The following is a 17,700-nucleotide window of genomic DNA, read 5'->3' as shown; positions in this document are numbered from 1 at the left end:
GGCGAAGGCACAGGTACCTGGGTGGAGCTGTCACCTGGCCGCCCGGCGACCCGAGCGCCTGGCTGACCCACTGGGAGGTGGGGGCGGGGACCCGAGTCCCCGAATCCGGGCGCCCCCCGCCCCTCAGCTCCCGCCCTGCCCTTTGGGCTGTCGGGCGAGGAAGGGTGAGTCACCACGCTGCCCCGTCCCCAGCTCCAGGCGGCCCCGGGGACTACCTGGGCGTGGTCCTGGCGCGGACTCCGCGTCCACAAACTTTTTGCCAGCAGCATCCCCCTGGTCCCCACCCCCAGCGCTGTCGCAACGGAGCTGAGGGAAATAAAAGGGGGCGACTGGGCTTCCCCGGCAACGTGTGCACACCCAAAGGCGCGGGACAGCTGAGGCGGAATCACACACAAGGCTCCAGAAAAAAAAATTTTTTTAATGAGGAAATGTATCCAGCGGTCACTCCTGGACGCCCCCCACCCCCGCGCTCGAGCCCCCTCCCCAGCTCCGGGGCAGCCGCAACCATCTGCTGACCCCTGGTGGCCGCGGCTAGCGGCGACGCCCGGCTGGCTCCTCCTCCCCGGCTGGAGAACCGGGCGCGGCGGTGCGCTCCGCCCTCGTCCCTTCCCGCCCGGGCCTGGCACCGCAGGGTGTGGAGGAGGCAGGAGGGGAGACCACACAAAGAAACCCGAGAGAGGCTCGGGGAGTTTGCAAGCTTCTGCTGGCACCTCCCACACAAAACACGCCTGGGGGTTGTCACTCCAAGCAGGGCTGCGGTGGAATCCCTTTTCCCTGCCTTCGTCTCAGGTGGGCCCTGGAGGGCACTGCGCGCCTCCCGTCCAGCCACCTGTCTCGGGGTGAAAGAGGGCGGCGCCGCTTCCAGGGCAGCTACTGTCCTCAGCTCACCCCCTCGCCGCCTCTGGACATTTGAATGTCCAAAATGTCGTCTCATTTTATAGGTGCGTGGACTGAGTTTAAGTTTCCCGACCCTGCGGGGAAGGGGGTGCCTGAGCAGTCATTCCCGGCGGCCCCAGAAAGGCCAGTTCCGCTCTGACCACGCCCTGTGCAGGGGCCACTCTGGGCGACCTCTGCGTCCTGGGGTGACTCGGGCAGCTGGCACGTTCTGCAGCCAGGAGTGACGAGGGTGCAGCTGCCACCTGCTAGCTCCTCCGCCCCACCTCACGCTGGTCCTGGCCGAGGACAGTGTGTGGAGGGGGCGGGGGCCGGGCTCTGTTCTGCTGGCCGTCGGGACAGCCTCTGTTTCCTGCCTTGTGTGGACATCGAGCTGAGGGCAGGCGGAGGAGACGCCTAAGCCCTGGCGGCTACATGCCCCGCACACATTCCCAGGGGTCCACAGCAGTCACCCCCCTGCCGCCAATCTGGTAGTCCAGCTCGGTTACCAAGGCCGCAACGCTGACCCCATCCCCACCCCCACCCACCTGCAAGCTCCAGCAAGGCCTAGAGCCCCTTCCCTCTCTAGCACAGAGAAAAATGCCAGCGAGGGGCGATGCGCCCCAGCCCACTCGAGTTAGGGCACTGTCTTCGTTTTGGCCAGGTCGGATCCTCTGCTCACCCTTCCCGTGGGACTGGGGGTCGGTGCGGGACCTTCTCCAGCCACCTGCCACCGTCAGTGCCACGAGGCGAACTACAAGCCCCATGATGCCACGGGGCCGAGCTATAAGCAGCCCTGCCGGGGACATTCGGGGATCCCCCCTCCTCTCCCCTGCATCCCCGCGTCCCTCGCCGGCCGCTCGGGCTGAGGGCCGGGCTATGCGGCTGCGGGGAGCCGGGGGCTGCGGGCGCACGTCCCTGCCGCGGCGTCCCCGGGGCCCGCACCCCGTGCGCCCCCGCTGCGGGTGCCTGCTCCCTCCGCCGAGCAGACTCTTTGTGTGCGGGGGTGTGGGAGGCGAGGCGCGACTCCGCGCCGCGCCGCCGAGTGCCCGCTCCCTCCCCGGGCGGGTGGGGGCCTCTCCGCGCCGCCCGCCGCCTCGCGAGGACGCCCGCCGCCCGCGCCGCCCGCACCGCGCCGGGCGCGCCGCCCCCGCCCGCCGCCGCGCGCACATGCCCGAGCTGCAGCCCTGCGAGCAGCCAGCGCCCGCCGCCCGCCCCGCGGCCCCGGGCCCCGGCTCCGGCACCGGCACCGGCGCGGTCCCTGCTCCCGGGCCGGGCGCGGCGGCCCCGGCATGAGGAACGGGCGATGATCCCCGCCAACGCCTCAGCCAGGAAGGGGCCCGAGGGCAAGTACCCGCTGCACTACCTCGTGTGGCACAACCGCCACCGCGAGCTGGAGAAGGAGGTCCGCGCCGGCCAGGTAGGAGCGCCGTCGAGGCGCCGGGCCCCCCGCAGCCCGGCACGCCCGTCCGGCAGGGGGACGGGGCGCGGCGCGGGCCATCCCGCCTCTCCTGGCGAGTTTGCGGCGCTTCTTTGTTTGCAGCCGCGGCTTTTGTGTTTGTTGACTGGGAGAGGGTGATGGGAGCGGCCCCTGCCCGCTCCCTCCGGCCGAGGCTGGCGGCCCGCACGTGCTCCCGACCCTCCCGGGGCCGTGCGTGGGGCCGCTGTGCCCCTCCTGGGTCCCGGGCAGTGAGCGCTGCGGGGAGAGCAGCGGCTCGGAGGATGTTAGGGTGGTGGGAGGGTCCGCCCCGCTCCGTGGAGCAGTGACACCTCCCGGGTGAGTGTGTGGAGGTGGGCCAGGTCCGCGTAGGGAGGGGGCCGGTGGGTTGGGGCGCAGGGACCAGGCTGTGGGACACTCCCAGGCACCATGGCCCCACCCAGTGCCCTTTCCCTTCGTGGTTTCTTTAGCTCTCCGTTCCTGTGACCCAAGACCCCAGGTTAGGCTCGGGAGCAGGCGAGGAGAGCGACCCTCTCCGGGAGTCCCCGCAAGCCCTTGTCCAGGTGCTGAAAGGCGCTCTCCTGCCCTCTGGTGCTGGTGCCCGGCTTCTAGGCGCCCGGGAAGGCGGAGTGGGGGGGGGGGTGGACAGGGCAGGGCAAGGCAGGGCAGGGACAGCATCGGCTGCCGGCAGCATCGAGCTTCTGCAGAGTGAGTCCTCTGATTCTGGCTGCTGGGCAGTGGACACCCGTGGCTCAGCCAGCTTTAGGCTGAGCAGTGGTCTCCAAGCAAAGAGGGAAGGGGTTGGATCCCTTGGTCATCTTTGAAGACAGAGGCAAGCTCAGGTCACACAGGGAGTTTTCAACTCTGTCCTGGCACCCAGACCACAGGCAGAGAGCAGGGGACACAGCTGTCCCCAGCCTGCCCTCACTCTCAGCCCCAGCCAGTCCAGGGGGAGGCCTCCAGGCTTGGGCTGGAACTGGGAAGCTCAGGGTTGCAGGGTCAGCTCAGGCACCCTGCGACAGGGTACAACTCCCATGGGATGTGTGGGGCAGAGGGCAGGGCAGTAGGCTGTGTTTCTGAGGCTCATCTCCTAGTCCCTAGGCTGGGTGAGCTGAGACCAGCAAGCAGCTGGATTTACTTGGCTGTCCCCCTCCTTCCCACCTCTGTTAAGTTGGGGGCTCCCTGGGTTGACTCTGTTTACCCCCTCATAAAGGAGGTGACTTCTGACCAGAGTAGCCAAGAGCCAAGATAGAAAAGCAAGGCACTCGTCTTGCCCTGGGGGAGATAGTGTGTGTATCCCAAGGTTACAGAGTGAGGAGCTGGGTGCTGAGACACACACCCAGGCCAGCCTCCTGGCTGCGCTCTGCTCCTCCCCGGAGGGCAAGAGGCGAATCCCTGAGTGAGGTTATAGCTGGTGGGGTTTAGGTCTCACCTGCCAGCAACATCCCAAAGGTCCCAGCATTCTCAGGGTGGAGTCGGCATCTCCAGGGTGCCTCCAGGCCACTGCTGGGTCCTAGAGGAGGGAGCTGCTTTTCCTGCAGACAGTGGAGAAGCCCAAGCACCCTGGATGCCCACATGGGCTATCGCCCGGGCTGCTCTGTCGGGAGGCCTGAAGGCAGCAGCCATCTTGTTGGGGTGAGGTCGGGCTGGGGAGCAGGAGTGGCTGCAGGTGGGGACAGCTGGGAGCTGCTGGGTGTGCCCATTTCCCTTGTCCTAGGCTGCCCCCTAAACCAGGGCCCAGGCGCACCCTCTCCCTGCCCAGCTGTGACAGCACCAACTCCTTGAACTGAAAATGGTTTGCCACCTTCCATCCAAGCCAGGGGACTATAGGGCGCCAGTGGAAGTCTGCTCACAGTCCCTCACAGGCGGGGGGAGGGAAGGGCCAGGCTGTGCTCCAGCCCCAGGACAGACACCTGCACCCTAGTCCTCAGGGCCTCAGGGTCTGCTTCCTGCAGAGGGTGACCTCAGGGGAGGCAACTCCCTGACAAATCCCCTGGCATCCCAGCAGGGAGGCCCTGGCCTCTGATCCTGCTGGCACTGGCTGCCACCCAAGCAGGCAGGCTTTCCTCAGACATGCCGAGACCGGGTCTTCCTGTGCTCGACATAGCTGCCTCTGCTGCACGCCATGAGGCCCTCCCGTGGGCAGGCTTGGCAATGCCGACGGACCGAGGAGGGGGCATGCACAGCAGCCTGCATGACAGGGCAGCAAGCTTGGTCAGCTCCCCTGCCTCCTAGCTTCGCTGAGGGAGGAGGCCCAGAGTGGTTTGAAGTCGGGGGGGCGGGGGGGAAGCGGTGCAGCTGGTGCCCTGCTTCCTGCTGTGTTGCATTCCCTGCCAGGTTAGAAGAGGCAGGAGTTGTAGCCTTTGGATGTGCCAGTTCCCCCTTGCCTGGCATGGCTGTGAGGTTGGCACAGACATCTGGGCAAGGCTCTGGAGTCACAAGTCCCTGGGGTTATTGTGAGTGTGGGAGGAGGGTGAGGGCATAGCTCCCTGTGTGGACAGCAGGCGTCCGAAGGGGGCCAGACCGTGCCCCTTGGGAAGCATTTGCTTTCCTCCTGGGGCTGCTGCTGCCATGGTCCTCCTTCCTGCTCTCCCTGCTCATCCTTCTGACCTAGAGGCAGGAGAGGTGTGGCCCCGGATGCTCAGACAGCTGCTGTCCTGCTGAAGGTGCAGGTTGGGTCCAGGACCTTGGGAGGCACCCGTGAGCTCTCCCTCTCCCAAAGCGGACAGTCCTGGGTGTGGAGTGTCGCCACAGCTGGTAAGCTAGGAGGCTCAGCAAAGAGAGCCGCAAACCCCAGGAACCAAAAATCAATGTGTTCTGGAAGGAGTGGGAGGGGCTGCAGAGGACATGACAGAAGGGGCCTTAGAGTCAGCAGGTGCTGCCCTCAACGACTGGTGTAGCTGCTCACCCACTAGCATCATCTCCCCCTCAACATGAGGAAGTGCGCCCCTCTCCTCCCACCTGCACACCTGTCCCTACACCCCAGTCAGGTGACACAGCTCAGACACCAGGACCAAACCAGACTCCTGGGGCTTGGGGGAGGGGACAAGGAAAGCACCCAGAGGCGTGGTGGGTGAGTCCCTGGGGATGCTCCGGGCCCAGTGCCCCTCTCCAGCACCCATGTCTAGCCTGCACACTTGGTGTGTGTTTTTTAACACTGCACTTCACAACAGGATTCTGCTAATGCTACTGGAGTTAGGAAAACGCCCTGTTCTGGCATGGGGGTGTGAGGACAGATGTGGGGGTGTGCAAATGAGACACCTGCAGAGCCGGAGGGCAGCCTGTGCATGCACACGGAGAGGGTGTGCATGCATGGCGTGGGGGTTGGCAGAAGCAGGTGTGAGCGCACCCTGTGGTGTCCATGGCATGTGTGCACCTGCCAGCCTGGAGAGCCTCAGCTCTGACCCAGCAGCTTCTGCCAGGGTGAGAAGTCTCTGTTCTCTCGGGGGGAGGACTGGGTGTTGGGTTTCACCGGGAAACCTTTTCATTCCAGCAATTAAATAGCTGTAGGCCTGTGCTGAGATGAATGAATTCTTCCACCTGGGCCTAGGGCAAGGTGCCACCTGCCCAGCAGGCCCTGTTTTGGCCAGGTGAGGAGAACAGCTTTGGGGCCTGGCTGGGGTCCACATCTGCCCCAAAACACTGGTGCCCGAGGAGGATTGGCAAGGGGAGAGTGGGTGTGGGGAGGGACGCCGTGCTTGGTAGTGGTGCCAGCTTCCCTCTGGGGCCTGGAGCTGAGGCACCTGACGGGGTGGGGGGAGGGTGCGACGGGCAGCATCTGGGGCCCTGGGCAGGGCACCCCGCCAGCTCCCTGAGGTCTTGTTAGCAGCCACAGAAGCATCTGGCACACAGCGTAGCGACTTGGCTACATAGAGCCTGACTTGCCACCAGTTTAGGGGCTGTGGGGCCTCCACCACCCCCACCTTGGAGCTGGGGACCTCACTCAGACTGGGTTTCTGGGACCAAGGGGAGCTGAAGCCACAGCAGGCAGAGTGTTCACAGTGCTGGCCGCACCCCGCATGTGGGAAGCTGGGGCAGCCGAGCAGCGGGAGTGCCTTTACCCCGACATTTCCAGGTCACAGCGCTGGGGCTGGCAGGGGTCAGGCCACTTTTGTTTGAGGCTCTCAGTACATTTAAAAGTGAAGACATGCAATGGAGAGTCATGAAAGTTATGTAAACAATTTTTAATGCCTTGATTTTGATGAAGGTGTTCACACCTGTGTTGTAAAATATTTGTTGGGAGAAGGTGCCTGGTGACAGTGGCTGTGTCGCTGCATGGCTCCCTGCCTGTGACTGCGGTACCTCTGCCATTCCAGATGACACTGCCGGCTTGTCACCACTACAGCTTCTGACCTCCCCATGCTGCCCTCACATCTCCCCAGTACAGGCGGCCCTGCTTGTAGACCGAGAGGTGATGGTTAGGATGAGAGGTGCGTGTAGGGTTTGGGGGGTGGGCGTCGAGGCGAGCAGCCGGACAGGTGGCTTTCCGAGAAACGGGGTGGGGAGGATGGCGGTGAGAAAGGCCACGAACAAAAGGCAGGAGAACTAGGGCAGCAGAAGGGCCGGGGGTGAGTGGCAGCTGTCAGCTCCGTGCTTCTCGAAACAGACCTTGGCAGAGGACATGGGGTGGGGGTGCAGGTGAAGCCTGACGTGAGGGTGAAGGCTTTGTGGCTCGCTAGATGCGGTGGCCCTCGTGGGACTGCTGGCCACAGCACACTGAGACAGAGAACCGCACAAGTCCAGCAGCAGCGCACCGCCGCTGTTCGCCGATGGGAGGCGCAGGTGAGCGCGGGAGGCCCTTCCTCAGGACCCGAGCCAGAGCCAGGAAGGCCCACTGGCTTTTATCAGCAAGTCATTTTCACGGAAACGAATTGCCCCCCAGCGAGACCTGACCCACTCTCGTCAGAGGCTGGGGCCCCGGTGACGCAGTCAGCTTCCACTAGGCCCACGTCTGGTAAAGACCCAACAGTCCTTAACATTACGGTGCTTGAGGCTTCCAAGAGAAGGCCAGGCCACGTGGCTTTACGCTAAACGGGGATGGGGTGGGTGGGAAGTGGCAGACCTGGGTGACATTTCTCAGGGTGCATTTGGCTGTCATGGGTGATGGGGAGAACAGACAGCAGATGGGAGGAGAGCAGGGAGAGAGGGCATGGCCGTGACCGGGATGGCAGCGTGCCAGTGGAGAGGGCTGTGGGTCCACTTGGAAGGCAGCCTCTGGAGGTTTTGCTGATGCGTTAGATGAGGAGGCTGAGGGAGAGAGGCGAGAACGTGGGTGCCAGAGCATTTTCTTTTCCCTTGATGTGGAAGTGCAGTAAGGTGAAGAGAAAGTGCCTACTGTGATGGGAGAACTGGGGCTGGGGCAGGTGCAGCTGTCCAGGGCAGTGAAAAAGGCCACTGTGAGAGTGAAGGAGAGAGGAGAGAGCGTGCAAGCTCTAGGAGGACAGGAGGGCCCATTTTATCTCACAGATTCAATGATCTTTTTGTATTTTTCCTGAGCACTCAAGTTGCTGTTCCTCCTCCCCCCCACACACATATACAGTTTGTATGTGTGTGCGTGTGTGTTTAATTCTCTGTGCTGACAGTTTGTTTTTCCTTAATCCTTTCTTTGTGTTGGAGTTTACTTCCTCTTGGAAGCTGTCTTCCTGGGTCCACTCCTCTTTGGCTGGTGGGGCAAATAGCAGAGTGGGGGTGTGACGCTTACCGTGCCTCTGGAAGCACTCTGGCCTCTCGTGGAAGCACCCCCTAATGCATAGTCAAGGTCTTTGGGGCTTTAAGGTTCTCCAAGAAGTAATTCTCCCCTCTCCTGCTTGGGTGGGATGGTGGTGGGATCCAAGGTAGGGATCCAAGCTAGGGCCTCACTGGTCACCCCCAAACCCCGTCCATGGCGGAGGCCAGTGTCTCCATTTAATCAATTGGTCAAAGATCCAGGGACTTTTGAATTGTAGCTGGCTCCTTGCCTTTGTTTGGAGACTCATCCCACCTCTGCTGACCCCTGCCCACAGCTCCTGCCTCTTTTGGGGGTGCTGGGGCTCCCTCCATGACTGCCCAGGCTCTGGCTTCCTCTGCCCGTCCCCGCTCCCAGAATCGCTTGTAAAGACTCCGCCACTTCCCGTGTTCTGAGGATGTGTCGGGATCTCTCATCCGCTGACATTTCTTCTCTTTATTCTTGCAGGTTTTAAATATTTTACTGACATTCTTACACTTATGAATTTAACATTTTTGGCACTCTTCATGCCTTTGTATAGATCCAGGTTTCCATCTGGCATCATTTTCTTTCTACCTGAAGAACTCCTCTTAACATTTCATGCACATCTTTTGGTGAGACATTCTCTAAGCTTTGGTTTATCTGCAGACGTCTTTATTTCCCTTTCATTATTTGAAGAATATTTTCACTGGAGATAGAATTTTAAATTGGAAGTTTCTTTCCCCCCTCTCCTCAAGCACTTTAAATATTTAATTACATTGTCTTCTGGCTTGCATAGTTTCCGAGGAGATGTAGAGTTTCCTGTGTTGGTCTCCCTCTAGTTTTCAGGTTTTGATTATAATGGATCTTGGTGCAGTATCTGTGTGTTTCTTTGTTGGAGTTTGCTGAGTTTCTTGGGTCTGGGTTTGTATTAGTTTCCACAACAAATTGTCACAAGTTGAATAGAGTAAAATAACAAAATCTTGTGGAGGGCATTTGGCATAGTGGTAAAAAATGCTTCATGGGGTGGGAGGGCAGCACTGTGGTGTAGGAAGTAAGGCCACCTGCAATTCTAGCATCGCATCCCATGGGCATGGGCTCGAGTGGTTACTCCACTTCCGGTCTAGCTCCCTATATAACGTGTATAGGAGAGCAGTGGAGGATGACCCAAGTGCTTGGGTCCCTGCATCCACATGAGAGACCTGCCTAGAATGAGATCCGGCCTCCTGGCTTTGGACCGGCCCAGATCCAGCCACAGTGGTCACTTGAGGAGTGAACCATTGGATGGAAGATCCCTCTGTCTCTTTGAAATAAATAAAAGAGTTGTTGGGATGTAATAAGGACATATCCTTTGGGGAGGAGCACTACCGTTTCACCCACTACTGTAGTTTTAATCAAACTTGGACAATGTTTGGTCAGTTGTTTTAACTGTCCTAGTTGTCTGCCATCCGCGTCCTGCCGTCTGGCGGCCCAGCTCCGCACATTAAAACTCCTGACACTGTCCCACCGACTTCTGGGGCTCTGACTTCCCAGCATTCCCCCACCCCGCCCTGCTCCTGTGCTCCAGTTTGTATAGTTTCATTGCCTTGTCTTCAAAGTCAGTGAATGTTTTATTCTGTTTAATCTGCTGCCAGTTCCACCCTGTGAACTTTTCATTTCAGACACTGAGCTTGTTGTCTTTGGGTGGCCCTTTTCGTCCCTGAGAAGCACCATGTTTATGTTTTTCCTTAAGCCACTCATCATCTTTAACACTCCCAAGTCTGTTTTCTTCTGATTTGGGGTCATGCTTTCCTGCTTCTGGGTATGTCTAGTAATTTCTAACTGCACGTTGGGCATTATAAATATTATGATGAGCTTTATGGTCCTCCTTTAAAGAGGATTAGGCTTTGTTCTGGTAGTTAATTAACTTGATCCTTTTGAGGCTCATTTTTAAAAGATCTTATTATTTATTTTTATTGGAAAGGCAGATATACAGAGAGGAGGAGAGACAGAGAGGAAGGTCCTCCATCTGATGGTTCATTCCCCAAGTGGCCACAATAGCTGGAGCTGAACCAATCCAAAGCCAGGAGCCTCTTCCAGATCTCCCATACGGGTGCAGGGTCCCAAGGCTTTGGGCCGTCCTCGACTGCCTTCCCAGGCCACAAGCAGGGAGCTGGATGGGAAGTAAGGCCGCCGGGATTAGAATCAGTGCCCATATGGGATCCCGGCGTGTGCAGGGTGAGGACTTTTAGCCACTACACTATCACACCAGGCCCTCAAATGAATAAATCTTTGAAAAGGAAAAGACTGTGGGCCTGTGTTGTGATGCACTGGGCTAAGCCACCAAATGTGATGTCAGCATCGCATACGGGTGCTGGTGAAATCCGCTTGCCCACTTCCATCCAGCTCTGTTACATGGGTCTGCAAAAGCAGCAGATGTAATGAGTGCTGGGGCTCCTGCCACACAGACGGGACACCTGGAGGGAGTGACTGGCCTGGCTTAACCTGAAATGCAGCCATTTCAGGGGTAAATCAGCAGATGGAAGATCTCTATTTTTTGTTCTCTCCTACCTAACTTTGCCTTTTAGGTACATACAATAAAAAAGGCTTACGCCCAGGCACTGCAGTGTAGGACACGGGCATCTCCGGTGGCGTCGTAGCCGCTGTGCACTGGGCCTGCCCTGCAGGCTGTTTTTGCTCATTCTTTCCCACAACTCGTCCTGACAGCTTCTCATCTCAGCTTCCCTAAACTGGCTCTGTCTCCTGAAGCCACTGAGACCACCGCATGGTGCCGGGGACTACCCGCCCCCCCACTGACGTGCAGTCTGGAATGTTCTTTCAGGTAGAAATCCAGGGATACCCCAGGGTTCCCCTTGTTTCTTTCCCTTAGAGTTCAGTGATCATGCATGGTTCTGGGCTTCCTGTTGCCTAAAAACAGTCATTTCATCTACATCCATTCAGTGTAGATAACTAGAAGTCCTAGACTCCCAAGATAAACATTTATATGTAACACCTATATGCTCTTGTCATACAACAGAAGTCTCACGCAACAGAAAAATAAATATGGAATTTATCCAGAATACTGATGCACAGGTAAAGGACACGGACTGGCAGTTGTAGCGGGAACCTGTTCTTTAGTGTAGCCTTGTGACTGCTGGCAGGAGCCTGACCAGCAGCCTTGCCAGTTGAGGACAGAACCTCCCTGGCCCATGAGGAGGGAACACAGCTGGACAGGCAGGGAAGTCGCTCTGCTCCAGCCATTTTCTGCCATGGCTTCCATGCTCCTGGTCCCAGCTTAGTGCCATTGTCACTGCCCTGTGACAGAGGGGAATCAGGGCAACATGGAGGTGGCTGCCTGTCTCTGGAGTGATCTGAGCTGCATCTTCCACTTTTCCAGGTGGACATCGAACAGCTAGACCCCCGGGGCCGGACTCCGCTGCACCTGGCCACCACACTGGGACACCTCGAGTGTGCCCGTGTGCTCCTGGCACACGGCGCAGACGTGGGCAGGGAGAATCGCAGTGGCTGGACGGGTGGGTACCCTGCATCATGGAATCACCTGGGGCTGGTCGAGGGGTCTTGCCATCTGACACTGCCTCCCCTCCCGCAGTGCTGCAGGAGGCTGTGAGCACCCGGGACCTGGAGCTGGTGCAGCTGGTGCTGCGGTACCGGGACTACCAGCGGGTGGTGAAGCGGCTGGCGGGAATTCCCGTGCTCCTGGAGAAGCTGCGCAAGGTCAGGCCCAGCCTGCCTGCCTCCCGGGGCAGCCTGGACCTCAGTGTGCAGCCCAGGCTCAGCTAGTGTCCTTTGTGTTCTCCAGGCCCAGGACTTCTACGTGGAGATGAAGTGGGAGTTCACCAGTTGGGGTAAGAGGAAATGGACGGGGCCTTGCTGGGTACCCTACCATCCCAAGACTGGGCACTCACTGCTTCCCCGCCAGGAGCCTTCTAGGCGGTCGCTCCCCATGCAGAGCCCTCTCATCTTTAAGCTCCCAGCTCAGTGCCCACTGCTCTGCCAGTTGCCCTGGGTACTGTCTCGATTCCATGATTACGTTCTTGTTTGCTTGGTGATTTATTACCCATAACCCCCCCTGGTTAGAAGGTCAGGTCTGAGAAGGCAGGAATCCTGTCTTGTCCAATTTCCAGTGACTGGGATAGTGCTGGGTGTGCAGGAGTGCGCAACAAAGCTTTGTTAGCAGAATGTGTGAAAGACCGAATGTATGAAGTAACACATGCAGGTCCCCGACCTCAGGTGGCACATGTCTAAGTGAAGCGGTCTACACTGGCAGTTGGAGGGTGAACCACAGACTGCTCTCCCACTAGTTCCCGCTCCCTTTCCTGGCCACACCGCTGCCTTCAACCCCCCAGGCCTTGAGCCCTGGGCTGGGTTGGCCAGGCAAATAGAAGCTGCCTCTGATCTCTGCTTCCATCCAGTGCCCCTAGTGTCCAAGATCTGCCCGAGCGACACCTACAAAGTATGGAAGAGCGGGCAGAACTTGAGGGTAGACACCACCCTCCTGGGCTTTGACCACATGACCTGGCAGCGAGGGAACCGCAGCTTCGTCTTCAGGGGCCAAGGTCAGGCCTGCAGGAGGTGGGGCAGGCTGGGGAGGACAAGAGACAGCCCCACACCAGCTCTGATTACATGTGCTATTCTTCGGCTGGCAGATTCGAGTGCTGTGGTCATGGAGATTGACCATGACCGCCGGGTGGTATACACAGAGACTCTGGCACTGGCCGGGCAGGACCGGGAGCTGCTGCTGGCGGCCTCCCAGCCTACCGAGGAGCAGGTGTTGAGCCGGCTCACTGCACCTGTAGTCACCACACAGCTTGATACCAAGAACATTTCCTTTGAGAGGTGAGTGGGCCTGATTGGCCAGCCTTGAGCCAGCTGGGTGGGGTGCCCACCTCACCTCAACTGCCCTGCTTCCCCAGGAACAAGACGGGCATCCTGGGCTGGCGCAGTGAGAAAACCGAGATGGTGAACGGGTATGAAGCCAAGGTGAGGCACCAGTTCCTGGGTCCCAAACCCAGCCACCCTCTTGCCCACAGCAAGCTGGGCAGGGGCTTCTGACCAGCCCGGCCTGGCCTTGGCAGAACAGAAGGGACATCAGACTCACAGCTGACCCATGAGGATGGCATCTGCTGAGCCCTTATCATATTTGCATTCAAGGCACTGTTCTGCCATTTTAGATGCAGGCATGGACAGATGACACATGTGGGCTTGCCCACTCACTTGTCACAAATGTCACTGGCCAGCAAGGTGTTGTTATTCTCACAGATGCTTATGGAGCCCTTTCCATGGTGTCCTGTTTGATCTCCACAACCCCACTAAGGAGAGATTATGCGTCCATTTTATGGGGAGGAAGTGGAAGCTTGCACGAGGTGGCCCAGTTGGAAGGGGGTGAGGTGTGGCAAGGACATGAATTGACTCCAGAGCCAGGCCCTTACCCTGGAGGCTGTTTCAATCCCTCAGGAACTCCTATATCAGTCACACGTGGTACCACAGATGATCTCACTATGGTGGCCAGGTGCTGTGCATGCCGCCTCCCCAGGAAGCCTGCTGCACTTCTGCAGGCTGCGTTAAGGGCCGTGCTGCCCTTCCAGGGCTTGGGTCACAGTTATAACCGCCAATAAGTGAACAGATGACAGAGATAGGAGCTACGAGCTCCTGCAGGACCCGGTACAGCAGAGTGTGTTCAGAATAGCCACGGGGACAGGCAGTGGTGGTGCCGTCTCTGAGCCCTCCCCTCATCTGACCCCAGGTGTACGGGGCATCCAACGTGGAGCTCATCACTCGCACTCGGACAGAGCATCTTTCAGAACAGCACAAGGGCAAGGTCAAAGGTAATGAGGCAGAGGCAGACGGCGGGTGTGGGGGATGGGGGAGCGTTGTAGGACTGGACAGGCAGCTCCCACTTCAATATCTCTGTCAGGTTTTCTCAGGGAAACCGACTTCAAGTGCTGAGCCCTAATGGTTAGTGGCGGCTGCCTAGAGTCTTGCTCAGAAGACTGTAGGAGTGACAGCTGACTGCTGATGTCTGCTCTGGAGTTGGGAGAGGAGAAATGACAGGTCTGCCACTTACTGGCCATGCTAGTCTAATGGGACATACCCTAGATACAAAGTCAGGGAGCTGCGACGGACTGAGTGTGCCCCTTAAATACCACCCTCTGGCCTGTCTGAAGTAGAATGATATAATTCCCGAGGGGGAGCAAACTATCATAAGTGAGGGACTTGCAGGGACATCTGATATCGTGCATCTTCCTGAAGCACTGACCAAAAGCAGGTGCCTCAACCTGGAGAGTGACACCCCAGAAAGTATTTCCTGAGCCCTAGGCCGCTGTCATTCTGATAATCGTACTTGGGCCTGTGGTGTGGGTGAGCATACTGGCACCTTAGGAACCATCCACCAGGTCACAGGAGTCCTCTCTTCAGCAAGGTCCCCAGGTGTGTGTGTGTGTGTGTGTTGGGGAGCATGCCCTGCAAGCTCTGAGATACCACATTTCTTGTAGGCTGCAAGACCCCTCTACAGTCCTTCCTGGGAATTGCTGAGCAGCATGGAGGCCCCCAGAACGGAGTGAGTGTGTGCCATGGGTGCCCCTTGAGGAGAGGGGTGGGTGTGGCTTAGCAGGAGGCTTGGGAGGTGTCCTGCTTAGCATGGCCAATGCAGATATCCTTTCCCCAACACCCAAGGCGTGTCTGCCCCGCACCGGCAGGGGGCCAGCCTGGAGGCTCGGTGGCACAGGATGGCTGACCTGGCCTCACGCCCCCCCCTCTCCCCATGTGGCGCAGACCCTAATCACTCAGACTCTGAGCCAAGCCAACCCCACTGCCATCACTGCGGAAGAATACTTCAACCCCAACTTTGAGCTTGGAAACCGTGACATGGGCCGCCCCATGGAACTGACCACCAAGACACAGAAGTGAGGCCCTTTGGTCCTGCTGGGGAGGCTGGGTGGGCAAGGGCCAGGCTCCAGGAAGTGCTGGGAGGCCACGGCTTCCTGCAGTGGCCCTCACCCCTTGGGATCTGGGGGGGGCAGGTTCAAGGCCAAGCTGTGGCTGTGTGAGGAGCATCCCCTGTCCCTGTGTGAGCAGGTGGCCCCCATCATCGACCTCATGGCCGTCAGCAACGCGCTTTTCGCCAAGCTCCGGGATTTCATCACGCTCCGCCTGCCCCCCGGCTTCCCTGTCAAGATTGGTGAGACCCCCCAACGCATTTTCACCTTTTGGGAGGTCAGCTGAGGTAAGGGAGCAGGGCTGAGGTGTGAGGCTGGGTGAGGGTGGCGCCCAACCGTGTCCCTCTCCATAGAAATCCCGATCTTCCACATCCTCAATGCTCGCATCACCTTCGGGAATCTCAACGGCTGCGACGAGCCCGTGCCCTCCGTGCGAGGCAGCCCCAGCAGCGAGACACCCTCCCCCGGCAGCGATTCCTCCAGCGTCAGCAGCTCCAGCTCCAGCAGTGAGCGCCCCTCGCCCCCTTGCCAACTCTCTGCCACCCATCAGGCCCTTCCCAGCCCCCCAGGCCCTTCCCAGCCCCCCAGGCCCTTCCCAGCCCCGTGCCTGACCCCCACCCTGCGTTCCCAGCCTCGTGTCGCGGCTGTGAGATCTCCCCCGCGCTGTTCGAGGCCCCGCGCGGCTACAGCGTGCTGGGCGGCCAGCGGGAGGCGGCACCCCGCGACGAAGACGACGACCTGCTGCAGTTTGCCATCCAGCAGAGCCTGCTAGAGGCGGGCAGTGAGTACGATCAGGTGTGTCCCCGCGCGCAGCCGCGACGGGCCTCGGTGGCCCCCAGCCACCACTGACCCCAGCCCTTTCTCCCTCCCTGCAGGTCACCATCTGGGAGGCGCTGACCAACAGCAAGCCCGGCACCCACCCCATGTCCTACGAGGGCCGCCGACACGACAGGTCAGTGCCTCCCCCAGCCCGCAGAGCCTGGGCGACGCTGTCCGCAAGGTGGCAGCTGGGGACGCGACCCAGGCCGCCTGGCGTTGCGACTCACCGGACAGAAGGCTGGAGCTGTGGTCCTGAGGCCCCTCAGGCCGCGGGCTGGGGTTGTGGGGCGCGGCGCGGCAGCTCCCCGGTCGGACGCGGCTCCCTCGCCCGCAGGAGCGCCCCGCCCACGCCGCAGCGTCAGCCCGCTTCCTCGGCCGCGGCGTCGGGCTCCAGCCCTCGGCCCAGCCCCGGGCCGCGCGCGCACGTGTTCCGGAGCTACGACGAACAGCTGCGGCTGGCGATGGAGCTGTCGGCGCAGGAGCAGGAGGAGCGGCGGCGGCGCGCGCGCCAGGAGGAGGAGGAGCTGGAGCGCATCCTGAGGCTCTCGCTGACCGAGCAGTAGCGCCCCTTGCCGCGACCCTCGCGCCCACCCATCTCCCGCGGAGACGCTCCCCCGCCGCGCACCTGCAGGGCGGTCGGCTGGAGACGAGCCACGGCCTCGAGGCGGAGCTGCGCGCCCGGCCGAGACCAGGACAGGCTAGCGTGGGCGCGGGGTGACTTGCCAGGCCAGGGCCCTGGAGGCAGCAGTCACCTGGCTTTGTTGTATCTTGACTCCTAAGGGGCTCCCCGCGGCTCGGATCTGCCTGAGCGAGGAGCCAGGCAGGCCCAAGGGGGAGACGAAGCCTTTGAGGAGCCTTGTCCCCATTCCCTTGCTCCTTTCTGCTCACCGACCCAACTCCAGGACACTGCCCCTGAAGCCTTTGCATCACTGTCCTTCTACCCCCTGTCCCTGGGAGGCAGCTGAGTTCCCCGCGTGCTGTCGCTGCTTTGTCCCAGACACAAACCAGCACGTCTAGGGTCCAGCCCCTCCCCTCACCCCGGCATTTCAGCGTCAAGTGCACTTAGCGGGGTGCCCGGCTCCTCCAGCCCCCACACCCGTCCTGGGTCTCAGGGTGGTCCCAGCTTCTCCTTGGGCAGCCAGAAGTTGGAGTACTCATCGCCAAGGCACGTTATTTTTGTTGTTGTTTTTTTTTTTTTTTTCCTTTGTGACACAGAGAGCTTGTCCAAGGTAGCCCTCCTGGCCTATGTAAGGCCTGACTCCCTTATGGTGCCTTGGAGAGTGGGGGGAGGGGAGCACCTGGAGCTGGGGGCAAGCACTAGATCTGACACTAGACCGAATGCAAAGGGGTCACCCAGGGCCCTGGCACCACCACCTACCCCTTCCCACCAGCTGCTGCTAGCCCTCTGTGGTTGTGTGTCCCACCTGCCCCCACCAGGGGCCGGTCTAAAGCCCTTCATCCAATGGTGCTAACCCCAGGCTCTTCCCTTGCCCCACCTCACTAACTCCCCGGCCCCCAGAGAAGCACAGACCCCGAGGGGGGCAGGGGCCACTGCACACCCTCATCCAGGGCCTCTCAGACTGGCCTTCCCGGCTCAGCCACCGAGGCTTGGAGGGGACACAACAGAAGGGGACCGAAGAAAAGAACGACAAAGAGAAGCTGTTCTTCCCACCCCTCTCCCTGATGCCAGGGGCACCAGACTGATTGTGAGGCACAAATAAAAGAGGCTTCAAATGGGGGAGTGCTTTTCTGGGGACTTTACTGGGGAGGCAGCACCTGCTGTGTGGGGAAGTGGGGAAGGGCTCCGGGTATAAGGGACTATGGGGGCAGGGCAGGATCCCATGTGCCAAGTGCCCCCAAGACACTGGCAGGAGCTATGGCTCTCAGCCCATCCTTCCTCCCCACCCCCATGCGGAGGCCCAAGTGAACACTTAGCCATGGACTTCATTCAA

The 17,700-nt window shown here is 60.0% G+C and overlaps 1 protein-coding gene across 1 annotated transcript; it reads left to right on the top strand.

Annotated features, from left to right (window-relative positions):
- The first annotated feature begins 1,708 nt into the window (after positions 1-1,708).
- ANKRD13B (ankyrin repeat domain 13B) lies at positions 1,709-17,482 on the top strand. Its single transcript, XM_041000681.1, has 15 exons — positions 1,709-2,293; positions 11,371-11,506; positions 11,584-11,708; positions 11,794-11,839; positions 12,407-12,550; positions 12,641-12,830; positions 12,908-12,974; positions 13,738-13,819; positions 14,486-14,550; positions 14,766-14,896; positions 15,014-15,171; positions 15,283-15,435; positions 15,561-15,724; positions 15,805-15,881; positions 16,083-17,482. The coding sequence occupies exons 1-15, from the start codon at positions 2,180-2,182 to the stop codon at positions 16,309-16,311; spliced, it is 1,881 nt and encodes a 626-aa protein (XP_040856615.1). The 5' UTR covers positions 1,709-2,179; the 3' UTR covers positions 16,312-17,482.
- The last annotated feature ends 218 nt before the right edge of the window (positions 17,483-17,700 follow it).

Source organism: Ochotona curzoniae, unplaced genomic scaffold, assembly GCF_017591425.1.
Source record: "Ochotona curzoniae isolate NIBS_2020 unplaced genomic scaffold, NIBS_Ocur_1.0 scaffold_2453, whole genome shotgun sequence".
Lineage (NCBI taxonomy): Eukaryota > Metazoa > Chordata > Mammalia > Lagomorpha > Ochotonidae > Ochotona > Ochotona curzoniae.
This window is presented reverse-complemented; position numbering and strand designations above follow the sequence as displayed.

Bases quoted from the DNA above. Each gene is read 5' to 3' on its own strand.
- ANKRD13B (XM_041000681.1), top strand. From the start codon at position 2,180: ATGATCCCCGCCAACGCCTCAGCCAGGAAGGGGCCCGAGGGCAAGTAC. The intron at 11,840-12,406 runs GTAAGAGGAAAT...GCTTCCATCCAG, and splicing joins GTGGGAGTTCACCAGTTGGG to TGCCCCTAGTGTCCAAGATC. The intron at 14,897-15,013 runs GTGAGGCCCTTT...TGGGGGGGGCAG, and splicing joins CTGACCACCAAGACACAGAA to GTTCAAGGCCAAGCTGTGGC.